This window comes from Bos indicus x Bos taurus, chromosome 1 (assembly GCF_003369695.1).
Source record: "Bos indicus x Bos taurus breed Angus x Brahman F1 hybrid chromosome 1, Bos_hybrid_MaternalHap_v2.0, whole genome shotgun sequence".
Taxonomy (NCBI): domain Eukaryota; kingdom Metazoa; phylum Chordata; class Mammalia; order Artiodactyla; family Bovidae; genus Bos; species Bos indicus x Bos taurus.
In genome coordinates this window covers 42,892,712-42,908,196 of record NC_040076.1, presented here as the reverse complement: position 1 = coordinate 42,908,196, position 15,485 = coordinate 42,892,712, and the positions used below count along the sequence as shown (strand labels likewise).

The 15,485-nt window shown below is 39.6% G+C and overlaps 1 protein-coding gene across 1 annotated transcript in view; it reads left to right on the top strand.

Annotated features, from left to right (window-relative positions):
• DCBLD2 (discoidin, CUB and LCCL domain containing 2) overlaps nucleotides 1-15,485 on the top strand; it is an 85,282-nt gene that overhangs the window by 61,604 nt on the left and 8,193 nt on the right. The window contains exons 8-13 of the mRNA XM_027557045.1: nucleotides 309-524; nucleotides 1,909-2,033; nucleotides 4,458-4,608; nucleotides 5,426-5,512; nucleotides 5,658-5,783; nucleotides 13,087-13,180. Of these exons, the coding sequence (XP_027412846.1) occupies nucleotides 309-524; nucleotides 1,909-2,033; nucleotides 4,458-4,608; nucleotides 5,426-5,512; nucleotides 5,658-5,783; nucleotides 13,087-13,180 (799 nt within the window). The remainder of the gene's footprint in view (nucleotides 1-308; nucleotides 525-1,908; nucleotides 2,034-4,457; nucleotides 4,609-5,425; nucleotides 5,513-5,657; nucleotides 5,784-13,086; nucleotides 13,181-15,485) is intronic.

Here is a 15,485-nt window from a genome sequence, read left to right as displayed (position 1 = left end):
GTATTCTTACCTAGAGAATTCCATGGACAGAGGAGCCTGGTGGGCTACAGTCCATGGAGTAGCAAAGAATCGGATGTGACCGAGCACACTCACATGCATTGCTGTGAATAAATACATCTGTATGTTCTCTGATGAAACACAAAGACAGACCCAAGAAGCATTTGCCTGCTTTTGAAATCCTCTAGTATAGGCTATTGTCAGCATAGTGAATGTTAATTAAAGGTACAATTCAGAGTTTCCAATGAATAAGTATTTATAGCTTTTTGAATTTATGTCTGGAAACCGAATTACTTTCTTCTTTGTTTCAGGTTGTTATGGAACACTAGGCATGGAATCTGGCGTGATCGCTGATGCTCAAATAACAGCATCATCTGTGTTGGAGTGGACGGACCACACAGGACAAGAGAACAGCTGGAAACCTGAAAAGGCCAGGCTGAAAAAACCTGGACCTCCTTGGGCTGCTTTTGCCACTGATGAATATCAGTGGTTGCAAGTAGATCTGAATAAGGAAAAGAAGATCACAGGTAAAAGAGACAGAATTTTCTAGACAATTTATAATGCTGATTTCATTTGAAAACCTGGTGACATGTAAGAATTTCATGGAAAATTTGGTCACTGCAAATTTAATTATATGATTTTAAGTTTAATTCTGGAGAGGGAAATGGCCACCCACTCCACTGTTCTTGCCTGGAGAATGCCACAGACAGAGGAGCCTAGCAGGCTACAGTCCATGGGGTCACAAGAGTCACACACAACTTAGCGACTAAACCACCACCACCAGGTTTAGTTTCAGTCAGTCAGTCAGTTCAGTCGCTCAGTTGTGTCCGACTCTTTGCGACCCCAGGAATCGCAGCACGCCAGGCCTCCCTGTCCATCACCAACTCCCGGAGTTCACTCAGACTCATGTCCATCGAGTCAGTGATGCCATCCAGCCATCTCATCCTCTGGTGTCCCCTTCTCCTCCTGCCCCTAATCCCTCCCAGCATCAGAGTCTTTTCCAATGAGTCAGCTCTTCGCATGAGGTAGCCAAAGTCCTGGAGTTTCAGCTTTATCATCATTCCTTCCAAAGAACACCCAAAGAATTCCTTTTACTGGTATTAATATGACCAAAGAAGGTTTTATAAAACATTGCAAAGGAGAGGAGTTGGTACTTGATTCTTATTAGTTTTTCTTTTTGTTGTAGTAAGTTTTTTTTTAGGGTAGTGTTAGAGTAAAGGGATCTTGAGGCATCTGAAATAACCATCTCCTACAGTCATTAAGTGGAGAAGGGAATGGCAACCCACTTCAGTGTTCTTGCCTAGAGAATCCCATGGACAGAGGAGCCTGCAGGGCTACAATCGTGGGGTCACAAAGAGTCAGACACGACTTGGTGACTAAACAGCAACAACAGCATTAAGAGAAGTTTGTGTTCAATGAGTCCATTTTAAGTGCTACAGATAATATCCCACGTGCCGAGTATAAATTTAATTATTTACAGCAACTTAAAGAGTCGGACACAACTGAGCGACTGAACTGAATTGAACTGAACTGAACAAATGGTCAGAATATTTGGTTAGGATTGCTTGTTAAAATTTATTTTGCTTTGGTACTAAAAATAATGCCAATAATCTTTATTCATTCCCAGGAAGTCATTCTTTTTCAGTAAGTGAGCAGTATTTTGCAGTGACATGAATACAGGCTGCCAAAATACAATAGTCCTTTCCTTATATGTGGTCATAATTCTTCCTGTCCCTCCAAGGGAACAAAGCCAAGGAGTAGTTCCTATCAGGATGAAACCTTGCCCTTAGGTATGGTCCTGTGCCACAGACAGAACTGTTTGAACAGTACATTTTAGGTGTTAATGCTTCAGTGATGAACAAACTTCAAGGATCAGACTGTGAGCTCTAATGAATGACCTTCCTGTTCTAGGCATTGTGACTACTGGCTCCACCATGGTGGAGCACAATTACTACGTGTCAGCCTACAAGATTCTATACAGTGCTGATGGGCAGAGGTGGACTGTGTACAGAGAGCCTGGTGTGGACCAGGATAAGGTAAAATGATCACTAAAGTATTTCGAAAGAGCATTTTCAGAAGAGGGTGATGGGTAGGTGTGGCCTTTGCAATAAGCCACAGAAGCTCTTCCTTTGTGATACTAACAATTAAATATCGTTTGGTCTTACTCTGCCCTCTCCTGGTTATTTTAGGTAGTGTTGGTTACTGGGCTTCCCCTGGTGGCTCAGCTGGTCAAGAATCCACCTGCAATGTGGAAGACCTGAGTTTGATCCCTGGGTTGGGAAGATCCCCTGGAGGAGGGCATAAGAATCCCCTCAGTAATCTTGCCTGGAGAATGGAGGGCTATAGTCCATAGGGTCACAAAGAGTTGGACACGATTGAGTGACTAAGCATAGCACAATTATTAGCCTTACCCTTCTAACATGGTTAGGACATTCTCAGGGCTTCTGGGTCCTTTTTGATGATTATAAGGGTAAGTACTTTCTTGATTTCTTTTTCCAGTATTAATTACATTGTTTAAATAATTTATTATTTATTACAATTAATTAATTTCTTATCTTTAAAAAACTTTTCTTATCAATCCACAGAATGTGGAGATCCTAATTTGTTCCTAGATTTCTACTCTCTAGGCAAGGTGAGGGGGGTGCAGAGGATAAGGCAGAAGGGCATTAAATTATACGAAATTATAGAAAGATCATTTCAAGATCTTACCAACATTTGTTGTAAAAAAAACAACTATTTTTTTCCTACCTAGAGAATTTCCTCATCTTATTTTTTAGTTAGCCAAAAATGGCAGTTCTGTTGTGTGCCAGAACAGATGCTAAGGGGTAGAGAGAGAACAGCAGAGGTGGCTCTCAACTGGAGGTCAGTTTCTTTCACCAGGGCTCCCGGTCTTGATCCACCTACCGCAAGGGGTCCCTGTCCCCAGGGAAGGTGACTGCCTCTCATCTGGAATTGAATTACGAGCACATTTTTTCAATGAAACTCCTCATGAGTTTTGTTTTGATTTTACGATACTGCCAGTTCTCTGTCATATATATGGTATGCTGACATTTTCACTTGCCACTTATCTCTGTTCAAAAAACTCCAGGGGTTCCTTTTAGTCTTTCATCTGGATCTAAACTCTTCAGCTGTTATTCAAGGCCTTCCCCCTTCTCTTCTACTTGATGTTACATGAACTTCACCTTTAGTGAGCCTCCACCCCTTGAAGCAAATAACAATATTGTCTCTGTATGTAACTTATTTCTGCTTAATGCCCCCAAACTTGACAACTTTTTACTATTAACACATCCATATTTATTTGTATAGTAATATTTGTTATACTTGTGAAATAATTTTTATAATCATAAGTATTATCAATGCTTATATTTTAAAAACGTCTTAACAAAGTTCTGAAAAAATATTTTTGACTTCTTTTTTGAAAGATAATTTCACTGGGTTTAGAGTTCTAGGTTGGGACTTCCCACATGGCTCAGTGGTAAAGAATCCACCTGCCAATGCAAGAGACGCAGGATACATCTGTACAGTTCCTGGGTTGGGAAGATCCCTGTAGTAGGAAATGGCAACCTACTCCAGTATTCTTGCCTGGGAAAGCCCATGGACAGAGGAACCTGGTTGGCTACAGTCCATGGGGTGGCAAAGAGCTGGACACGAATTAGCAACTAAACCACTGCCTATAGGATCAGAGTTCTTACCTGTAAAATGAGGAAGTGGTCTGGTTTATCAGTTCTGACCTGCTTTTCTGCTGTAGCACACATAGCTATTCTGGGATGCAGTTAGGTTACTTGGAAATCGTGATCTTTTCAAGGCTTACATTTTTGTGTTGTTAGGCAAGATCTGAGCAGCTTTAGTTCTCATCTTTCTGAGACAGTATAGTTCTAAGAACTCAACCCGGTATCCTTTGTCTGTGAGGTTTTCCCACTCTCCGCTGGCAGAGAAATGGGAACTGTGCTTATACAGTTTCTCCAGTAGGTGGAGATATATATTCCTTATGTGTTTACTAGTGTGTTCACTTTCAGTCAATTTATTGAGAGAAAAATTATGAAAAGTATACAGTAAAGCATTTCCTCTAAGACCTCAAATGTTCAATTATTCTTTACTTTAAAAATAAATTTATTTAAATAGCTGATGATTCCACAGGAATTATTAATACAATATATTGTGCACTACAACTAAAACCTTCTCCTCAAATTGCCAAGTTAGAACTTTTGTTATGTTTTTAAGTCATTTAAAATGATTTTTATATTCAGTATTTCCTTTTATGACATTTTTATGAAGAATGTGCAGCTTCTTAATAGTTTTTCCAAATTATGATTTATTTTCATACAAATTAATGCTTCTTGTCATACTTTGCAGAGCTCATTTAAGGCCCAGAGCAAAACTCAAAAACATGTTTCAGTGGAGCAGTTTAGCCCTGGCCTCTGTTGATGTAAAGTACCAATTTTTTTTGTTGTTTTTTAAAGATATTTCAAGGAAACAAAGATTATCACCAGGATGTGCGTAATAACTTTTTGCCACCAATTATTGCACGTTTTATTAGAGTGAATCCTACCCAATGGCAGCAGAAAATTGCCATGAAAATGGAACTGCTTGGATGTCAATTTATTCCTAAAGGTAATTCAACAATATGTTTAAGGCATCTTGTTTTCATTGCATTAATTAAAAATGACTTCGCTGTTCTCTGAGAAACTAATAATAATGTGCTTATCCTGTAGTTATCATATCTTCTTAAAGGGATTTTTAAAAAGAAATAGTTATCCCTATTAACTATCATATTAGATATCAAACTGGTTTCTAAAGTTACAGGTGGAAGAAGAAAGAGCATCACTGATGAGACAAAGAAAAGAGTTGGATTTCCAAATGTAGTCTCAACCTTAATCATTTATAATCAGGTCTCATGTAGTAGAATATTTCTATCATTTAAGCACTGATGATTGTAACACTCATCTTAGCCTAAGTACATTTTACTTTGAATAAATTAAAAGTAGGAATAACTTCCACCAAAATTATATAATATTTTAATACTTTGTTTACTGTTATATCCCCCCAAACTACCATAGTGCCTGACACATAGTACGCCCTCCATAAATATTTATTAAATGAGTTGAATGAGTAGTAAGCATATATATTGTGACAACATTTTTATAGCTTTATCCTTTCAACGTTCTCTATCCTTTCAATATCATCTGATATTCTCCTTCCTAAGAAGATTCTTTTCAGACAATTTAATTTTTTAAAAAACTCAGAAATCAAAGTATATTTGTGCATTTACTGCAGAGTACATTTATCATTCTGACATTTTTCTCTGAGATTTAAAGTTACTGTGCAAAACTAAGTACTGTGGGAAATGTTAAAGACATTTAAAATTACTATTTTTTAACAATGATTTTTATAAGCAAAATGTAGAAACTTTTCTAAACCATTTTTCAAGGTCGTCCTCCAAAACTTACTCAACCTCCGCCTCCTCGGAGCAGCAATGACCTCAGAAATACTACAACCCCTCCAAAAATAGCCAAAGGTATGCCTCCTTTAAAAGTGAGCATTCAGTATTCCCTAGTTTTGTGGTATAATTTTCCATAAATATGTTAAAAGCATTATAAAGTAACTGTTTTAATCAAGTTGGTATAGATAAAAGAATAAAGAGTTTTAAAATTTTTTTCAAGGTCGTGCCCCCAAATTTACTCAACCACTACAACCTCGAAGTAGCAATGAATTTCCTACACAGACAGAGCAGACAACTGCCGCTCCTGAAATCAAAAACACTACCGTAACTCCAAGTGTGACCAAAGGTATGCAGACCGAAAATTAACACCTGTTTATAGGAGTGAATTTGTTTGTTTTTAACAAGTTTTCAGGAACATCTCCAGCTTTTAAACCCTCAAAGTTTTTTCCCCCTTGTTTTTTAAGTATTGCAAAAAGTTCAACTCCATACCTTATAGAAAAAACTGGCTGCATTGTTAAGTTCTTTTATCTGTTACAATGTAAAATGATTCTTTAAATATTTAGAGCTGGCTGCTGTATTCTAGGTTCTCAGCCTCAGGTTCTCAGCCACTACCCCCACCCATGACCATGTACCCTGAGAGGAATTTAGGATGGAGAAAAACGGAATACTGACTCTAAACAGTTACTGCTGCTGCGTCACCTCAGTCGTGTCTGACTCTGTGCGACCCCATAGACAGCAGCCCACCAGGCTTCCCCGTCCCTGGGATTCTCCATGCAAAAACACTGGAGTGGGTTGCCATTTCCTTCTCCATTGCCTGAAAGTGAAAAGTGAAAGTGAAGTCGCTCAGTCGTGTCCAACTCTTAGCGACCCCATGGACTGCAGCCTACCAGGCTCCTCCATCCATGGGATTTTCCAGGCAAGAGTACTGGAGTGAGGTGCCATTGCCTTCTCCACTAAACAGTTAAGATACATATTAATGAATAATTTCAGTGAGCTCAGACTCTTGCATCTTTCCCTACATAGAAAAGCATTACAATCATTAATTAGATGATAAAGTTATCATCTAAAATAATTAACTTTAGATGATAAAGGAATCATAAAATTCATTTTGTGATTTTTTTTCCCTTCTATATCTATAAATACATGGAGCCTCAGCCTTACAAAGAAAATTTTTCTAAAAATAACTAAAACCATAGCAAGAAGCAAACTTTTTTCTGATTGTATATTAATTTGTTAGATAGGGATTTGGTAGCAAAAAGGGAAGAAGAAAAATAACAAAAGGTTTGGTGAAAATTAATATACTTTTTAAAAAAAAAAAAAAAAGATACTGTTAACATTTATTTTAAAAATTTGGTCTCTTTTTTTAAATGCTTATAGTTACTTTTTAAGATGACAAATACTGTTTTCCAATTTACTTTCAAGCTTGTTGCTTATTATTGTTATATAAAATGTTAAAATATATAAGCATACTAGTGTTTGATTTTACTAGTTGAAAACAAAATTTCAGTTGAGTTCAGGAACAAAAACATCACATCAATGCCATTAAGGAATTGATTTCAGTGTTGACAGATAAAAAGCACCCTAATTTTCGGGACAGTGCAGAGAAGAGAAAGCATTCATTCAGAGTAACTTAATACAATTTTAATCATTCTAATTTTCTGAAAATTTGTCTGGATTCAGATAGCTTTCTACAACTTTCCACATCAGTTTCCTTCGTATCTTCTGAAGTATTCCCAAAGAGACCTGTGTCTTTCTCATGCTGCAGGAAAGGCTAGTGTTGATTGAAAAAAAAAAAAAAACAACTTACAAGCTAAAAGTTGAGAATTGTGTTTTATGCAGGTTCTTACTGAGGACTGTAGTCTGGGATACAGCCATTCAGGTAGTTCTATGAAACTGTTCTAAAGACATAAAGGAGGAGCTGGGATATATAGGAATTTTTGCCGGGGAAAAAAAAGATAAAAAAACAAGACATCTAAAGTTAACGGTTTTAATGCTTTTCTATGTAGGGGAAGATGCAAGAGTCTGAGCTCACTGAAATTACTCATTAATATGTATCTTAACTGTTTAGAGTCGGTATTCCAATTTTCTCCATCCTAAATTCCTCTGGGGGTACATGGTCATGGGTAGGGGGTAGTGGCTGAGAACTTGAGGCAACACTCTGATTATTGAAATTGCGGGCAACATTTATTTTGTCCACTTTAGAAAGAAGCAAGAGTTGACAGAGACAAGAAATTTCAGCATCCCACAAAGACCTTCAATTTACAGAAACCATGCGTTTGGGTGGAATCCCAGACCACATACCATATGGAAGAATAGTCATTTTTAAGTGTTGCTCATCTTAAAATCTGATTATAGAATTTTAAAATCTTAGGTCTAAAATTGTTCTTAAAGCATTTTATTCTGGAACTAGGGTCCATGTAATCTTTAAAAGACTAACAAAGAGCATACTAATCAAAGAGCATTTTTGATTGAAGACCTCCTGTCTCCTTTTCTTTGAAATAGTACTGTATAGAATTTATTATTTTTTGAACCTAAGCATATATTGTATTAATAATACCTCTGATTAAGTCAAACAGTATCCATCTTAGCCTGACTATTTTCTCTACAGTTTCACACATTTTAGGGATAAAGCACTTATACTTTTCTAATGTCTTAGTCCTTTCTATCCTGAGTCATGATTTCTGTTGTATGCCCTTCTCCTTTCTCCATTTTTACATCCAGTGTAAGAGTGATGCTGGTGAAAATCACGTCATGGTCAGATTTGTGCTGCTCTAACATCAGGGTCCTCCCTCAGTACCAGCTGGTGGTCTTTCTGTTTCCCTGGTTAGTTCTTCTGTCTGTTCCCAACAGTAGTTGTTAGAAACATTCTCTGTATTTTTCAAACCCTTGACCTAGAGATCCTCACTCACTCTCAGTTACATCTTCCACTTCACAAAGTAGAAGCCATTTGAAGGGCACTTCAATGGAACCTTTTTCTGGAACCTGCATACTCATCCATTTCCCATCCATCCTACTTCTCAGAGGCCTGGTGTTATGGATTATCTTCTCCCTTCCTGAATCTTCAGGCTCGCTCTTTCTTTGGGTTATGATGATATGGAGTAAAGGAGATGCAGGTCTGGAGCTTCCCACCCAGTAAATATCAGCAGTTGTTGCTATCGTCACCCTCATGGCCAGGAGGAGGTTAAGGAGTGGGGGGAAAAACCAACTTCCCAGATGACCTTTACTGTTGTTGAGTCGCTCAGTCATTTCTAACTCTTTGCGACCCCAAGGTCTGCAACATGCCAGGCTTCCCTGTCCTTCATTGTCTCCCGGAGTTTGCTCAAACTTGTGTTTGCTGAGTTGGCAATGCTTCCCAACCATCTCATGCTCTGCTTGTCCCCTTCTCCTTCTGCCCTCAAACTTTCCCAACATCAGGGTCTTTTCCAATGAGTTCGCTCTTCACATCAAGTGGTCAAAGTATTGGAGCTTCAGGTTCAGCATCAGTCCTTCCAATGAATAGTCAGGGTTGATTTCCTTTATGATTGACTGGTTTGATCTCCTTGATTCTTGATCTCCAAGGGACTCTCAAGAATTTTCTCTAGCACCACAATTCAAAAACATCAACTCTTCGGCGCTCAGCCTTCTTTATGGTCCAACTCTCAACATCCATACATGACTACTGGAAAACCATAGCTTTGACTATTGAACCTTTGTCAGGAAAGTGATGTTTCTGCTTTTTAATACGCTGTTTAGTTTTTTTTTTTTTTTTTGCATGTTGCATTTATTAAATACATTAAAATCTGCAATGTAACAAAACGTTTTCTGCATACGAAATTCAAAACACCATTTTAAATGAACAAAATATAGCTCACTTCATTTTTATTTTTACAACTAGTGTATAATACACTAGCTCAGCTCCACCACACTACCTGTTCGTTCTTTTTTATTTGACATTGTTCACAGACTAGTACATATTACAATAAGAGTGCTGGATAAAAACATGAGGTACGAAAGTGGTTCAAAGATTATAGGTCATGCTGTTTAGTTTTGTCATAACTTTTCTTCCAAGGAGCAAGCATCTTTTAATTTTGTGGCTGCAGTCACTGTTCACAGTAATTTTGGAGCTCAAGAAATAAAATCTGCCACTGTTTCCATTGTTTCCCCATCTATTTGCCATGAAGTGATGGGATCAGATGCCTTGCCATCATCTTAATAGTTTTTTGAACATTGAGTTTTAAGCCAGATTTTTTACTCTCCTATTTCATGTTCATCAAGAAGCTCTTTAGTTCCTTTTCACTTTCTGCCATAAGGGTGAACCTCTGCATATCTGAGGTTGTTGATATTTCTCCCGTTAATCTTGATTCCAGCTTGTGATTCATCCAACCCAGCGTTTTGCATGATGTACTCTGCGTACAGGTTAAATAAGCAGGGTGACAATACATAGCCTTGACATACTCCTTTCCCAGTTTTGAACCAGATGACCTTGTTGTTCAGTCTCCCAGTCATGTCCAACTCTTTGTGACTCCATGGACTGCAGCACACCAGGCCTCCGTGTCCCTCACCATATCCCAGAGTTTGCCCAAGTTCACGTCTACCATCTCATCCTCTGATGCCCTCTTCTCCTGCCCTCAATCTTTCCCAGCATCAGGAACTTTTCCAATGAGTCATGTGTTCACATCAGATGACCAATATACTGGAGCTTCAGCTTCAGTATCAGTCCTTCCAGTGACTATTCAAGGTTGATCTCTCTTAAGATTCACTGGTTTGATCTCCTTGCTGCCCGCAGGACTTTCAGGAGTCTTCTCCAGCACCACAGTTTGAAGACATTAATTCTTTGGTGCCCATGGGACTTTCAGGAGTCTTCTCCAACACCACAGTCTGAAGGCATCAATTCTTTGGCATTCTGCTTTCTTTACGATTCTTCTCTCAAAACTGTACCTAACCACTGGGAAGACCATAGCCTTGACTATATGGACCTTTGTTGGCAGAGTGATGTCTCTGTTTCTCAACACACTGTCTAGGTTTGTCATCACTTTCCTGCCAAGAAGCAATTGTCTTCTGATTTCATAGCTGGACTCACCATCTGCAGTGATTTTGGAGCCCAAGATGAGGAATTCTGTCACTGTTTCCACCTTTTCCCCTTCTGTTTGCCATGTAGTAATGGGGCCAGATGCCATGATCTTAGTTTTTTTTTAATATTTAGTCTTAAGCCAGCTCTTTCACTCTCCTCCTTCACCCTCATCAAGGGGCTCTTTAGTTCCTCTTCACTTTTTGCCGTTAGAGTGGTATCATGTGCTTATCATGAGGTTGTTGATGTTTTTCTCGCCTATTTTGGTTCCCGCTTGTAACTCATCCAGCCTGGCATTTCTCATGATGTGCTCAGTGTATAGCTTAAACAAACAGGGCAACAGCAGACAGCCCTGTCTTACTCCTTTCTTGATCAGTTGTTCCATACAGATGACCTTAAGCAGACCATTTTCTACCCAGGATTCTTTATCTATAGAGTGAGATCACTTAATCCCCTTATTAAGTGATCTCCAAGTTCCCGCAGGCTCCAGCATTGTGTTGGTTTCTGCCTTGTTCATACATGCATTTGGTTTCAATACTTAATACTATTTGCAGAATACATCATGTGAAATGCCAGTCTGGATGAATCACAAGCTGGAATCAAGATTGCCAGGAGAAATATCAATAACCTCAGATATGCAGATGACACTACCCTTATGGCAGAAAGCAAAGAGAAATTAAAAAGCCTCTTGAAGGTGAAAGAGGAGAGTAAAAAAGCTGGCTTAAAACTCAGCATTCAAAACATGAAGATCATAGCATCTGCTTGCATCACTTCATGGCAAATAGATGGGGAAACAATGGAAACAGTGATAGACTTTATTTTCTTGGGCCCCAAAATCACTGAGGATGGTGACTGCAGCCATGAAATTAAAAGATGTTTGCTCCTTAGAAGAAACACAATGATAAACCTAGACAGTGTATTAAAAAGCAGAGACATTACTTTGCCTACAAAGATGTGTATTGTCAAAGCTATGGTTTTTCCAGTAGTCATGTACAGGTGTGAGAGCTGGACAGTAAAAGGCTGAGTGCCAGAGAATTGATGCTTTTAAACTGTGGTGTTGGAGAAAATTCTCAAGAGTCCCTTGGACAGCAAGGAGATCAAACCAGTCAACCCTAAAGAAAATGAACCCTGAATATTCATTGGAAAGACTGATACTGAAGCTCCAATACTTTGGCCACCTGATACAAAGAGCCAACTCATTGGAAAAGACCCTGATGCTGGGAAAGATTGGAGGCAAGAGGAGAAATGGGTAACAGAGGATGAGATGGTTGGATGGCATCACTGACTCAATGCACATGAGTTTGAACAAGCTCCAGGAGATGGTGAAGAACAGGGAAGCCTGGCGGCTGCAGTCCCTGGGGTCCCAAAGAGTGGAACACAACTTAGCAACTGAACAACAACTTGGTACTATGTTGTTATTTTTTCACATCTGTAACTATTTTGCAGTCACTTCCAGTACCTAGGTAATATTTTATTATAAGGAGGATACAGTGATTTACTTCCTCCCCCTCATTGTTGAGCGTTTGGATCATTTCCCGGTTTTCACTCTTCTGCAGACACAGTAGCAAAGATCTTTAAAGGTACATCTTTGAATGGCATCATAGTTTTCTCCTAAGAATAATTCTGCATAGAGAATTGTCAAGTAACACCTTTTTATAAATTTTGCCCCAAAATGCCAATCAGAATGATCTCAATAGGCATTGAGACCCTCTTCAGCAATTAGTTGTTCTTTTAAATATTTGCCAACTTGATAAGCAAACATAGCATCTTATTCTTGTCTGAGTTCTACTTCTCTGATTACTAGTGAGGTGAACATGTTTAATGCTCCCTTTTTTTTTTTTTTTCGCTTGTTCAATAAGTTTATTATTGTCTTTATCTGAAAAATTTTGATAGCAAATTGAGGTTTGGTTTATTAACTCTTGGCAGCCTGTTCCTGAACTTGAAGGAAGCTGATCTTTCTTCTGAGCAAATGACATTTTGGGACAGTTCCACCTCACCTCTTCTTTTTAACTTCTTTCTTAGGCTTCTTCTCATATGCTAGATTTTCTCGTATTACAGCATGAGCTTTCTTATACATCTCCTCCATCATGTCTGTAGTTACGTTGTTCTTTATGTACTGAGAGAATTGTTTCTTGTAAGCATCCTCATATTCTTCAATCAGGTAACGCATGTAATCTGCAGCATTGTGCTCCACGATATGCTTTCAGTGTACCTCAGCATTGAATTCTTTGCTTCTTAATGCATTGCTTTATTATCTCTACTGACCTTCCTGTTTATTTTTTACTGTAAACTCTGTAATAGATTAACTATTATTAACCTCTTACCACATATGCAGAAAATATTTCCTGGTTTATCATTTGTCTTTTAATCTGTCTTGGTGTTTTAAAAACATAGAATGGTGGAGCAAATAATGCAACAAATTTCCATGTATCTATGAAATCTCTACAGTTACCACCTGTGCCCACTCTCATGACATAAATTATGGGGTTGTTTTTTTTTTGAGCTAGAAAAACTTTGAATGATGATACGGTTAATCTTTACTCTTCTCCTTAATGATTCTTTCTTTGGTGTTAATGTGTTTTTGTCTGCTGCTGTTTTTCAGATGTAGCCTTGGCCGCGGTCCTTGTCCCTGTGTTGGTCATGGTGCTCACCACTCTCATTCTCATACTAGTGTGTGCTTGGCATTGGAGAAACAGGTTAGTGCAAAACCAGTTCACCTGACTGGTCCTAGAGGGGATGTTTCCAAATATGAAATAGAACTAAATATAGAAGATGAACCCTTTTGAGAGGAAGAGTTAAGGTGGTCATTAAAATAAAAATATGTACATTTCTCCTTTATTCCCATAAAAAATGAGTAAGTTCAATCCCGTAAAAAGTTATTGAGTACCTTTATTATATCAAACTTTGTGTTACACACTGGGTTACACACAGTAGTAAGGTATAACAGACACTGAGTAACATTTACTGAGAGAATGAAACACATTCTTATCTCCAGATTGTCTGGCAGATTGACCACTGTACTTTGGCTTGATGAGTTGTACGTGAAGTGCAGAGGAACACAGATGCAAGAACTTTGAGAGTTACCTGAAACCTTCTTTCCAGAAAAGAGTAATCCTCACATTTGACAAGTTTTCCCTTAAAGGAGGAGTTGATTTTAGCTAGATAGAGGAAGAGAGAATGGCCCAGACTGAGGGCATGGCTTGGGAGAAGGCACAGAGATGTGGAATGTAGGCAGAATAGTGAGTTGTCTCACAGGGGCTTGGCATCGGGGAGCACTGGGAGACTCATAGAAATGAAGCCTGGGTCTGGACCAGGAAGGCTTTCTGTAGATGGGGAAGACATTGACCAGTGTTCAGCGGGCAGGTGATACTCTCAGATGACTATAGGTAAATGGTGGCAGCAGTTGGTGAGGGTGGATTGAAGAGACAAGAGACTAGAAAAGAGAGAGATGAGTTAGGAATCTACTAAGGCCAGGCAAGAACATAACACATCAGTTCTAGGACAGGGGGCAGACATGAGGGGGAGAGTTTGCCAGTGGTGTCAGTGGGGGGCTTGATGGGCTGCTTGCCAGAGGAGGAGGAGGATCTAGGATTCACTCCAGTTTCTGGCTTGTGCAGTTAGACCAGTAGGGATAACATAGCAGCGGGGACAGCTTTGGTGACTTAACAGGTTTGGAGGGAGTTCATTTGTTTAGCCATTAAATATTTGCGCTCTGACTCTGTACCAAATATTTGAGCCATCTGGTGGGAATCCTCTCGTGAGCCCCAAAGTCTGTCCAGTGGGAGAGAATACATTGCAGATAACCATCCACCATGGAACCTGCTTGTCACAGGGCCGAGCTCTCAGGGCAGATAGGAATCACAAGATTGGAGATAAAACAGTAGCCCGTGTTCAACAAGTCACTGGGTTTATTACACGTAATTAGCACAGAACTCAGGTTGGGCAGAGTAGGGAAAGTGGGGTAACGAACCACTCCAAGGAGCAGTCTGGAAGGAGGCGTCTTGGCACCAGCAGCAGCAGTCTCTGGTCCAACTGCAGGCCTTGGCCCCAGCAGGGCCACAGGCAACGTCCATGTGCATGGGGTTAGGGCCTCCAGCCAAGAGCCTTCAGGTCACTCAGCTCAGTGGTCTCCTCTTATGGAGTAACTGTTACCCAGGGGAGGAGTCCTGATTCCTTTGGTCTCTCTGTCTGTTCCTGTGCTGTACATGGCCCATCAAACTTCTGATCTAAAGTAATGTTCTCAGTTTACCATGCTAAGACACTGGCAACCCTACAGCAGACGTTTCAAAACAACTCTTAGGAAAGTTCACCTTGGCCACTGGGACTCCCATTTTGAACTAGGTAGCAAGTCGTACAGGCTTCCCTGGTAGCTCAGTTGGTAAAGAATCTGCCTGTAATGCAGGAGATCTGGGTTCAATTCCTAGATCGGGAAGATCCCCTGGAGGAGGGAATGGCAAGTCACTCCAGTATGCTTGCCTGGAGAATACCATGGACAGAGGAGCCTGCTGGGCTACAGTCCATGCAGTCGCAAAGAGCTGGATATAGCTGAGCAAATAACACACACACACACACACACACACACACATCATAAATAGCTTAAATCCCGTAAGTTTCACACAAGAGGAGTAGGAATCATAACACAAAAGAAGTCCCATCAAAACAGGACTGACTACAGCGTGTTCCATGGGAGGAAGGACCCTGTCTGCAGGACTGACAGCTTAGCATGGCGGGGGAGGGTGAGGAGGGGAAGGAGGGAACAGGGCTGTTGGAGAGTCCAGGAAGGGAAGTTTATGCTGCTCTCCAGCAATAGTGGTGATGAGAACATCAATGGCAAATCTTTATACAAAATCAAATGAAATGCTGACTTTACACATTATTCTAAATGCCTTACATGTTTAACTCATTTAACCAGTTTGTAAAGCAGGTATTGTTACAGATCCCATTTACAGAAAAGGAAAGTGAGACTGAGAGGGCACAAGTAACCTGCCGAGGTCACCTGGT